Consider the following 12,612-nt stretch of genomic DNA (forward strand, 5'->3'; position numbering starts at 1 on the left):
TCCAGCTTGAGTCCAATGGGTTTCGCTGATTCCCAGTACTGCCAAGTTGTATCTCCTCATTTCCTTTGCTACTTGACTGGTCTTCCCGGTTTCATACATTGTTCGGACGTTCCATGTACCTATAAAAATTGTTGTCCTGGTTGTTAGAAGGGGCATCGGCCTCATGGCTTCCGAAGGAATTCGGCTTTCACCATGAAGCGTCATAATTCTTCTAAATGAAGACCTAACTCTCAGGGCAGAGTTTAAATGGTTTGAATTATTTTTCCTGGTATGTATTTTTTAGCGAGTTAGTTTTCTACGGGATGAGGTCGCTAACCCTATAACCAACCCTCCTAGTTTACCCGGGCTTGAGACCGGCAGTCTCTCTGGAAGAACAACAGGCGGAGCTTTGAGAGTACATAATAATAATATATTTCTGCATGAGCTGGTTCATGCCATTTTTACAGGCATGATCTATAAATTAAAACATTTGTTGGCTCACAAAATGCTTCCCAACTTATTAACTTTATAGTTGTTATAAAGTAGACTTGTAGAGCGCTTGCTGTAAACCGTGAGCTTGAGGAGAAGCGTACGTCAAGTTTGTTCCAGACGTCAGAAGTTTCATAGCCGTGCCTCAGAGCAAGATTCTGAAGAAAGAATAAAGAGAAACAGAAGAACAGCAGGGCATTTTGATATGAACGCCAAACTATGCTTAACATTTTGTAGTAGAACAGACATAGGTATAATAAATCAGACTAAATTCATATTATCTCATGTTAGAGTGAAATGAAGTCAGAGGCTCCATATAAGAGAATGTAGCGATAAAGAACAATGAGTTGTGATGTTGAACAAGCTGGAGTAAGCTCACATGAAGGAAGAGAAGTCAAGGATGGTACAAGGAAAGCGGTTTATTAGAAAAGAGTGTGCATAAAGAGGGTGAAGTGTTAAGAATACCAATGACTATATCTTTTATTGTCTCACTAAAAGTAAATATTTATTTCCAAAAGACCTGAGTAAGAAAACTTGATTGGGACTGATGATTTTGTCAACGTACGCTCCTGTATATAAACCCCAGAGTTAGCTACATACTTTCCAAACATCATACTCAGAACCCAAAATACATGAGACAAGGAGAGATTGAATATTTTTAATACTGCGATTGGTAATAAAAATCGCTGGAGATTTTCTTTACACCTTGAAAGTTATTTAGTACCCCAAACATTCCAGTAGAGTAAAGAGCATAACTTCATTTTCTGAAGTTAAATTGATGACGAGTAAACTGATTTATTATATCCGGCTATTTTCCTAACTTTAACCTCAGTACTTCTCGCAAAATTGTTTCACAGTACCCAAGTATTGCTCAGAAAATATCTTTGATAAGGAAACTGCAGCCTATTCATGTCTTCTACTTTCGTAGAACAAGATTAACACCAATAAAGTAATGCGGTGTGAACCCCTGCATAATTTATGTAGTCTCTTGTTGGAAGATGGACATGTCATATGTAATAACTCAGTCAGTCAGTAACAACGTAGAACTTCGTACGTACGTACATCAATTCGAGTTGCCACACTACACTAGCACAGAGATACACTTGTCGATTCAAATCCCATAGTGGTAGAGGTAGTAACAGTATAAGCAGTAATCGGAAAGATTAGGGTTTGAAGATGTTATTTAAAGAGTATAATCCAGTGAAATAAATTTGGGAAGAGAAAAAAAGAGACAAGGAAGAATCAGGAGATTAGAATTTGGGAGAACACAAAGAGTGAATGCACCTGCGCCATTGCAAACGATTCTGAGCCTTGTTATTCAGGGTCTCTAACCATCAGTTGCTATCATCTCGCGGTCCCCAGCCAGGTAGTCTACATCTGCCAACGTGACTCAGTCCACTTATCAGTGACTTCATGGATTTGTGCATGTTTTGGTCTGGCCACCCCTAGCTTTCTTCCAATTTACTTCTATACCGTGAAACACCACACGTCGAGGAAGTCGGTCGTTGGGCATACGTAACACATGTCCGAGCCATCTCAACTGATCAAGTTTCACCACTTCATCAATCGGTTTGCCATCCTTACCTAGTACCCGTTTCCTAACAACTGCGTTACTTACTCGATGGTCCCAGGATATACGAGCAATGTTTCGAAGACACCTATGATCAAATACTAGTAACCTACGAATATCCTCTACTCTTACCGACCACGTTTCACTGCCATAAAGTAGGACGGAACGGACTGCTGCGCAGCAAACACGTCCTTTGGTTGGTAGACGGATATCTAGCCTATGCCATAAATGACGCAAGTTGGCAAAAGCTAGTCGAGCCTTCTGTATCCGTGCTGAGATCTCGTCACACACCAGACCACAGGGGCTGATGAGACTCCCAAGATAAGTGAAGCGGTCGACACGCCCAACTACTTCACTCCCTATCATTAGTTTGGGTGTCGATGCATTTCGAGGGGAGGGGAAATCGCATCCCGAACATGCTTGTATTGTTACTTATAGTGTTCAGAAGACTGGATTTTGTCAGCGTCTTCACCAAATAAAACTATGCCATCGGCATATTCTAGGTCAAAAAGTGAATCTCCCGGTAGAAGTTCAACCCCTGGAAATTTAGCCGAGAAAAGTGTCATCTCTAAAAGCACGTCAACGACAAAGTTAAACAAGAATGGAGAGAGTGGACAGCCCTGACGAACACCACTTGAGGTAATCAATTCTGATGACAGTTCGCCATAATCTCTCACTCGACCAGTTGTGTTCGAGTAGAGAGCCTTTACAAGATTAACGTACTTCTTTGGTACTCCTTTCAATGACAAACACTGCCATAGAACCTCACGATCAACCGAGTCGAATTCTGCCTTAAGGTCGAGAAACAATAAGATTGTGGGGCGTCTGAATGTGTGTCTGTGTTCTAGGATCTGACGTAGTGTGAATATCTGGTCTATACAACCACGTCCAGATCGAAAACCAGCCTGGTTTTCTCTAATCTGCTCTTCACGAGCTTTGGTTAGGCGTCGAAGTATTATTGAAGCGAATATTTTAGACACTATATTAGTCAAACTGATTCCTCTGTGATTGTCACAAGAGGACCTTTGTCCTTTCTTATAGACTGGCACAATCAGTGATTGAGACCAGTCAAATGGAATTACGTCCAGTTCTCAAATTCTACCTAAGACCTCAGTCAATCTCACTGCTAATACTGGACCACCATCTTTAAAAATCTCAGAAGTAAACCTGTCAGATTTCCGATAGCTTTTTCAACTTCATAAAGAGTCGGAGGACCTACATTAACTTGCCATTCAGGTTGACTACCGATCGTGGGAAACCGAAGTGTGGCTGAAGGCCAGTTGAACTGATCAATAAAGTGTTCTGCCTATCGATCCAGTCTCCTGGATTGAGAATGTATGATATGTCCATCTTTCTCTGAGATTGTTTCGCTAACAGTCGGTTTCCTAATACCGGTTTCCTTAACGAGTCTGAACAATTGTCTGCTATTACCTATTGCCGCTGCCTTTTCCATCTCTCTTGCTTTCACTACCCACCACTGTTCGCGATCATTGCGTAGGCTTCTTGTCAGCTTACGCTTAAGCTAACTCCGCTCTTCATTATGTTCAGAGCCAGATAGAATGAGTTTTCGAGCATCCATCAGTGCGGTAGATGCTGCTGAGATCCAGTGTTGCTTCCTAACCTTGTGGTTTACTGTACTAGCAGATATCACTGCTGTGTCCACAGCTTTTCGGATATCATTCCATGCTACCTCGAGGTGGGCATCACATACATGGCTACCTAACTGTTTTCCTAGTTGTTCCTGAAATATACTCTTAGCTTGACTATCATTAAGTAGGGCCCTAAGAGGTTTACTTGCAGCGTCTTTCCTACGTCCAGTAAGACACAGACAGATACGCGCTCGTACTAGAGCATGATCTGAATCTAAGCATGTGCTCCAGAATGAGCGACAGTCTTCCATCGTGCACCTCCATCGGTGGCTGATAGCGATGTGATGTATTGAGGTCCAACGTTGTAACGAATTAGGGGGTCGCCATGTTAAAAGATGTTTTTCCTTATGCTTAAAGTTAGTATTTACAAGGAACAGACGGTTATCTGAGCATAGCTGCAACAGACGGTCGCCATTATCTGTTCTTTGAGCCACGATGCTATAAGATCCGCCCAGGTGTCTTTCCCTTTCGCTTAGTTTACCTACTTGAGCCTTAAAGTCACCAGCCACTATTACTACATCAAGACGCCTAGGTTTTCGGAGAACGTCGGTAAGCTTTCTGTAAAATTCGTCTTTTACACCATATGAGCTACAGTCAGTGGGAGAGTAAGCAGAGACGATGAAGAGGCAACGACGTGTGTCCCTATCTTCCCAAGTCCTTACTGTTCCGTTTTGTCGGACAGCGCACAAACGGCTGTCTACTGGGATCTAGACTAAGAGAGCTAGTTCTGCCCTAGGACTCAATGATACCTACGACGGCGAGGCTAAGGGAAGCAGAATCAGGGCTTCCAGATACACGAAATGTGAATCGAGTCGGTTATTTATTTTGGCATGATGAGGTCAAGTGAATGACGCTACTTGGATCCTGTATGTGCGTTTCGGAGACGCAGCACACATCGATGGCGCGAGATTCTAAAATCCTAGTTAAGGAAGCCTGTTGTCCTATTTGGCAAAGTGTTCGTACGTTAAAAGCTCCTACGTGTAGTTTAGGGCGTGGTTTCAGGAGACCAGGAGTAACGTCCCGCGTACTCGAATCGTTTGCCCTAGCGGTGCGAGGTGATAAAGAGACGTGAGGAGGGTTAGTCATGGAGATAAGAGAGGTATTAGGAGGTGTAGAAAGGGTTTGAATGTGACCAACTTGGTCCCGTGTGCTGTTACGAGTATGGGGGCTGATATCACTTCCCGGCTGCCCATACAGTGAAAGGGTATTTCTTGAGGAACCTGAAAACGAAGTTGGATTAATGTTGGCCTTAACGACCTGGTAGCGTGACCGCAGAGCCCAAGGGACAACTGCTTGAGGTCGGTCGCGCACGGCCTTTTTGTGGGAGGTTTACGACGTGTTAGCTCCGTTCTTCAAGAGGGCCTCACCGCCGGAGACGGAAATCCGTGAGGTAAGGTGAGGTGTGACATTTTTTAGGGTCGACCTTTTCTAACCCCACCCCTCATTGTGGGAAGGCGGCATCGCTGCAGATGCTGGTTGTTCGAGGGAAGCACCTTACTGCTGTCACACCCCTCTACAGTCAGCAGTACGACTTCGCCCTCAGACCTTGAGTTGCTGCTTTTAGTCTTACCGTTCTCCAATCGACCTGCCTGGCATGGTAGAACCTACAGGAGCATATGTTCTAGCCAATATAGCTCGTACACATAGTTCCCTTTATTATTTTAAAGAGAGTAAGAACAAAGGTTGGTGCAGAATAATATGAATTCATTTTATTTCGTTAGGTTCTCATCAGCTGCTTACAACCTAAAATATTTGAAATTCAACGTTATTATAGATATTGACATACTTATACAACAGAGGGCGATGAAGGGTGAATATATGTGACATAATGTGGTAAAGATTTCGTTAGAGTTAATGAGGTCATAAAATTTTTGTTTCGAATATATAGAGTTTGGGAGGGAAGGTTCCAGAAAATTGAAATAGTGATTAGAAATCATGGAATTAAAACACATTAGACGATTATGTAATGAAGTAACTGAAAGTAGATTAATGTTAATGAAGAGAGATATGAATTGAAATTGGTCAGTTATGAGTGATGTAATTATAAAATTCAGAAAGAGTTGAAATGACGTAATAAAAATAAATAAAATAAAAGGGGGTGGGGTGAATGTTACCAGGGCAAAGAAAGATTTATTACTGTTTCTTTTTGTATACAAAGATCTGAAAAAGAAGATGATCGACAATAACCTACGACCTCGTGGGTCTCGTTTGCCCCACATGTATGGTCTACCGAAAATACATAAACAAGATAATCCTCTTAGACCTATTATGTCAATGGTCAATTCACCATACCACAAAGTTGCAAGATAGCTGGCAGATAAATTAGAACCACTTCGTCAACGATTAGCCACTTATACACTGAAGGATTCATTTGTATTTGCTGATAGCATGAATCACATGAATATTGCTGGTAAGTTTATGGTTTCGTTTGATGTGACGTAATTGTTTACAAAAATACCACTTCTTGAAACCATAGACATAATTTGTCAACGTCCTGATATCCTACCTCTACCAGCAATAGAATTCAAACGTCTATTACTCTTGTGTACAAAAGATGTTCAGTTCCAGTCCAACAATACTATATACCGACAAACCGATGGTGTAACAATGGGAAGTCCGTTAGGCCCCGTCCTAGCAGACATTTTCATGGCTAACCTCGAAAGAACCAAGCTCAAAGGAGCGACTGATGAAATGATGTATTATTCAAGGTATGTTGATGATACATTCATCTTATGTAATAATCAACAACATGCAACAAATCTGTTAAAGTTTTTCAATGAAGCTCATCCAAATATTCATTTCACTATGGAACATGAAAAAGAAAACATGTTCCATTTCCTCGATATAGCGATAAAACGAAGGAAGGATGGCACAGTTCAACGCTCAGTTTATAAGAAAGACACATGGAATGGTAGTTATCTCAATTTCAACAGCTTTTGTCCAATCAATTATAAAAAGGCGCTTGTTAAAACACTGTTTCATAGGACAGAAAGAATATGCACTGCCGATACAATAGAAGAGGAAATTATGAATGTTAAAAAGTGTTTAAGAAATAACGGATGCCCATTGAAATTCATTGAGAAATATGGAAAACGTGAAGATAAAATACCCAAAGAAACTACAGTAAATAAAAAACCTGTTTTTATTCAACTCAAGTTCAAAGGCGATAATGTCACAGGGTCAATCAATATGAGACTAAAAACTGCACTGACAAAAACATATCCTGCAGCTAAATTGATTGTCCTGTCCAAAACGACATGTTCTTTGACACAATCAAAGGTCGACAGGTATCCCTTTCATGTTACCACCAACTGTGTATACAAATTTACATGTATCTGCCAAAGCAGTTACATTGGTAGAACAGAAAGGAGAGCCTACGTCCGATTCAAAGAACATATTCCGAACAGTTTGAGATCAAACGGACTAAAAGCATTTAGCAGCGCTGTTGCAAGACATCTCCTTGACACAGGACACGAAGTTGATATACTGAAGTCCTTCAAGGTGATCAACAAACAATCAAATTCAAACCTTTTGAAATTCGCTGAAGCAACACCGTTATCCTCTGAAGACACTAAACACTATACTCAAAAAGACGGCGAGCTGAAGCAGATTATTAGATACCTCGAACATGGTTGGCCCGCTCATATAAACAACAAAAACATTGAACAGTATTCTCACCGTCGAAATCCTCCATCACTCGTGGATGGGTGTTTGATGTTTGGAAATCGAGTAGTCGTACCCACAAACTTACGCCGTAAGGTGTGTCAGAACTGCATGCTGCACACCCAGGGGTAGCATGGATGAAGTCACTTGCACGTGGGTATGTATATTGGCCGAATATTGATGCCCAGATCAAAAAATATGTCGAGATATGTCCCGCGTGTGCAAAAGCTATCAAAGCCTTTCGTAAGATAGAGATGCATAGTCGAGGAACACCGACAAATCCGTGGTCAGGAGCGCATGTGGATTTCACCGGTCCCATGAACGGGAAACAGTACTTGGTGATTGTTGATGCATTCTCAAAATGGCCAGAGATCCACTACATGAAGTCTCTTTCGACAAAAGCTACTATCGAAAAACTGAGACAAGTATTCAGCTGCTTTGTGTGTCCAGATGTATTGGTGTCTGATAATAGACCATAGTTTACCTCCGCTGAATTTTCGAAGTTCTGCGTCGCCAACGCCGCTAAGCATATGAAGACACCCTTATACCATCCGCAGTCTAACGGTCTAGTCGAGAGGTTCGTGGATACGTTTAAAAAAGCACTGCTTAAAGCCGAGGGAGAAGGGGAAATAGAAAAGATTATTCAAAGATTTTTACAAACCTACCGAGCAACGCCCAACCCAGCAACAAATGATCAAGAAAGTCTAGCAGAAGCAATTTTTCGAAGAAAGATTAGAATATCTATGAAACAAATGAAACCAAAACCTAGAGCCAACATCCGCAAGAACAAACGAATGGAACAGCGATTCAACAAGCGGCATGGTGCACTGCTCAGAAGTATTAGGGTGTAACAAGAGGTAATAGCAAGAGATTTTACGGGAGGAAAGCCAACCTGGAAGTTTAGCATCATAATACGAAAAAAGGAGGAGTTATCTGTGAAGTCAAAGTTGGACAAAAGATATGGGTGAGACATGCAAACCAGATACAGCCAACCAAACGAGAGTGGGAAACGTGAAATGCTATAAAGTCGAATATACCATTAGATATATTTACTGAGCCGGATGATGAAATTAAAAATGACCATAATAATAATAAGACGTATATTCTTATTGTATAATTATTCAATTATTAGATTATGTATATTTATATTCCTCTTATTATAAGCTTCATTTTGACCTACGATTTATTATTATACGGTTTACTGTCCCTAAATTATGCTCAGTTTATTAATTACTGCCTCCCACGTTCACAGCCACTTTTTGGCTTTATTGTGTACAAATATTATTTCCTATCTTATGGTGCGTTGCGGTCTGTTCGTTTGATATATAGACACAGTATTTTTGAAATATATGATTTGCACAGTGGAAGCTGGTATTGGTGTTCTGGACTCAAGTGGACGGGCTAGGTGCACATAGAACCAATAAGGAAGCCAGGCTTTCCATACCGGTCAAACGTCATTGGTTTGGCACAGTGCTAAGATTGTATAAGTCGCATTTCGATCGGCGGATAAACCACGTGATAAAAAGCCGGACATAAAGTCACAACACTCCTCTTTACGTTCTCCCCTTCGTTTCCCTGATTATCTGATCAAATCAGTGAGTTCATGAAATATACGTATTTAAAATCCATTCTCGTATTTGACTTATTTTTCATTCCGTTGTCCAATAGCGCGATTTCAGTCAATGGTTATATACGAAGATAGACGACATAAATATTTATATGAAAATCAGCATACAATGCAACTGAAGACAATATACAGGGCTACTAAAGAAGGAAAACAACGAGGATCGTCAAAAAGTATTTTGTGTAATTTTTCGTAGTTTTTTTACTGCTTGCAAAATAAATCAAGTTTAACTATTCTCTGAAAGTCTAGAATGATGGACAGATCGTAAACAAATACTTCATTTGTCATTTAAATCGAGACATACGTAGTAAAGAGAACTTCAACGGCTAGAAAAGTTTCTCGAAAGTAAACCTAAAACCACTTTACTGGACAACCACTAATGCCATCTATTTTAAGTTTAATTACGGGGATATCTTTCTTTTATTTCCAGTCGAATGGTAGTCTGCTGTTGACAAAAGAGAACTTGAATATAGTATTAAAAGGCGAGTGAAGAACGTCAGGACTCAGAGTCAGCTACTGTCTGAGCCACCAAACCTAAGTGAGCCCAAATACATCAGAATCTCTTGATTTTGAGGGTTCGAACTCGACAAAACATAGGTCAACATGAGGAAAGATTGGGCAGGTTTTATTAGAACTAGGTATAAGAGAATGACCTTTATTGGCATGAAATAGGATCTGTGTACTGTTGACAACTTTTAAATAATACTGCCTGATGTTACTCTCAGAAGCCATTCACAGAGAAATTACTAGCGACCAGAGCCCTAACAATAGGTTGGCTCTGCATAGTATCTTTCAACCTACCTAATACATGTTACCATGATAAGTTGTGATTTTTCACCCCCGTTAACAGAATCGAGTTGTATCACTTGACACTGAATAAAGCAAGATACCTAAGGTTTGTAGTCATTTCTAGGTTGATTGATGGAGAAGTATGGGCTCGATGTTCTGGTTTGAATCTACGTGATTTTATAATCTATTCTTGGGCACAAGTAGACTGAGGCTTAGATGCCTTCTTCGAAGCTGAGTGAGCTGATTGCACGGGGAGTAGTCTATAATTGCTCACAGTTTTAGTTGCTTGCGATTTAGCATCTAAGCAAAAGCAAATTCTAGGTTTGTTCTCAAGTCTTTTCGAACATTGGGCGGTTTGTTATTGAAGATATGATATCGGCGAGGAACCGTTGCTTCGTCTAAGGACTTTCCTAAGGGGCTATCATCTGTTTTATAAATATTGTTGGCTGGCTGGACTTCCTAATTATTCGTGTGCCTGCGGTAAACGGATTGGAACTGTTTTTCACGCGTTCGTATCAAAGTTAAATCCTACAGGTTGCAAACATTCGTTTTTGTTTAATCTGGTAGTACTACGTAGTATTCTGTGACTATGTATATCGTGGTTATGTAATATGTTGCTGCAAAAAGTGTCTAATAGAATTATTAATTCTATTCACCACTGACATTAATTACGGACTTTGCTGTTCAACAGTGCCGTTAAATCTAAGTTAATGGGGCTTGCCATCAACGCTAATAAATTTAGTATCATAGGTAGTTGTTTATTCTGTTTTCTGGTTGAGAGTAACTGGAGTAATTTTCAATGCAGAACTTTCCATTCTAAGTATTTGATTCGCATAAACAGAACTTGAGGGTGATATACCCCTATTCATGTGGGGGGGGGTCCATTTTCAGTTTACTATTCGCTGGTTGGAAGCGAGTTTTTATTGGAGGTTGATCACACTTGAGAAAATGCTGCAGATGTCTGCACCAGTGTCTGTGAGATAACGAACAGTCATCACAGGTGGTGTATTACTGGCAACCGCAACTATCGCAAAAACATGTTTGAATAAGTTACTGATGCTATAACAGTGGTAGTAAATCTGAAGCTTGTACAGCTGAAAAGTTTACCATATTTTTTCAATCGTTTAATGAAGATTACGTAGTAGTGTTCAATGTCTTCATTCAGTCCCGAACTTATGCCATATTTGCGTACTCCATTTGGAATTTCTGTCATGACAGGAATATAAAACACATTTTCAAAGTGCTCTAGACGCCTAAGGTAAAATCAATAAGGAAATGTGCTTCAGACATCAGCATTCATCTATCAAACGAGCGAAAAATGCCAGTAAGTGGAGAATACACTCTAGTTAGTTTACGTCAAAACCACTCATTTAACTCTGGTCAAAAACCTTATCCTTCCCATTGCTCATGAAGGGCCAAACCAAGAAGGATGGTTTTTGCAAACACAAGCCCTACATAAATTTCATGGAACTGGTGGTTCGCTAAATTCAACAGTTTGAGGGGCAATCGGGGGTATTTTAAGGCGCAAATTTTGACTCCTACCACGGTAAAACGAGAATGGCGTTTGATTTGAGGTTATTTGTTCGTTGAATGGTTATATTAATAACTTTAATTGAGCTGTTATGGTTTTTCCGAAGCCTGTCATGCATAGAATCTGCGCTCGTTCTGTCGGTGGATTTACCATAACGGCGATTTAAGACAGACGGTCGATTTGCACGCGTTACATTATCTGTTTCTGGTTTCGATTTCCGTATTATCATAATCTTAGGCTTTTGCTATTTCTGAACTTTGTTGCTTTCCTTAATAAGTGTAAGCGTATTTTGTGCTTTGCTTAGTCGTTGAATCACCTTTTTGCCTTCTCTCCTGCTATTATGTGCTCCCCTATAACACCATCCCTTCTGGTCAGACCCGAAGCCCGACAACTTTCGGCTGTTGATGTTTGTTATCTAAATATATCACGCTACGATTTCTCATTGGTTTTGTTCTGTTTTCTTTCACCGCACAAAATCTACTCTAGTTTCTGTTCATTTGCACCATACTTTTGGACTGGATTCAGGTTTTTGACACTTTATTTTTGATTTCTGTTCTCATGTCTCTGGTTTACGATGTCGGTTCTAGTTTTTATTATTCACTGCCTCCCCGCATTCGCTCTTGGTTTTTTTTTAGATTCTCAATCAGTTTTATAAATATACTTAGCATTACTCCAGCCTAAACGTTAACTTAATGGTCATTAAACCTTTATCTCCAATAGAAACTATTTGTTTGAGATACATGAAAATAACAGCCGGAAATCCATGCAAAGAAAAACTAGCTGTTCTAAGCCACTCACGGAAAAACTGTTTATTCTGAAGAAGGTTGATATTATATCCCACCAGTTTTATATAATGTAGTGTCTACCTCCAGTCTTAATCAGATTAGGAAAGACCAATGGGTTATAAAAATCCAAAGCAAATTTTTAATTGCTTGGAAACTCATTTCTTCAGGCTCGAGGAAGCATGAAGAGAGACCACAACTTAAGCCTAGAATAAAGTGCATGCATTAGCCGTGACCATTAGTGGACAATAAAAGCAAAAAAATAGGACAGCGGGTATGAATAACTAAACAGTCATCCTGACGCACACAAGCAGGTCTTGTTAAACCAGTCACCAGTAAAATTATTCCGGAAGTACAGAACCATTGTACACTCAGTCCAGGTGAGTAGAGCTAAGTGGCTGAGATGTGTGCAATATTAACTGTAGTAAGAATATGTTAAAAGAAAGCTTGAAGCGACCAAACCAAGACATTGCATCTATTTGTGAAGTCATTGGTAGCTGGTGTAAGCTAAACTGATAGGTGTGAACTACCTGGTT

The 12,612-nt window shown here is 40.2% G+C and overlaps 2 protein-coding genes across 2 annotated transcripts in view; one reads left to right on the forward strand and one right to left on the reverse strand.

The window, feature by feature from the left end:
• Nucleotides 1–983: 983 nt before the first annotated feature.
• Nucleotides 984–2,629, reverse strand: MS3_00001119 (uncharacterized protein). The gene has a single exon (XM_051208626.1). It carries the CDS (start codon nt 2,402–2,404, stop codon nt 1,880–1,882), a length of 525 nt encoding a protein of 174 aa, XP_051070888.1. The 5' UTR covers nt 2,405–2,629; the 3' UTR covers nt 984–1,879.
• An 8,306-nt stretch (nt 2,630–10,935) lies between these two features.
• PITRM1_1 (Presequence protease, mitochondrial) overlaps nt 10,936–12,612 on the forward strand; it is a 39,391-nt gene continuing 37,714 nt past the window's right edge. Inside the window, exon 1 of the mRNA XM_051210871.1 lies at nt 10,936–11,087. The gene's annotated coding sequence lies outside the window, so the exon portion shown is untranslated. The remainder of the gene's footprint in view (nt 11,088–12,612) is intronic.

The sequence above is a fragment of the Schistosoma haematobium genome, chromosome ZW, assembly GCF_000699445.3.
Source record: "Schistosoma haematobium chromosome ZW, whole genome shotgun sequence".
NCBI classification, from domain to species: Eukaryota; Metazoa; Platyhelminthes; class Trematoda; order Strigeidida; family Schistosomatidae; genus Schistosoma; species Schistosoma haematobium.

Coding starts and splice junctions, on each gene's coding strand:
- MS3_00001119 (XM_051208626.1), bottom strand. CDS start 2,404: ATGATAGGGAGTGAAGTAGTTGGGCGTGTCGACCGCTTCACTTATCTT.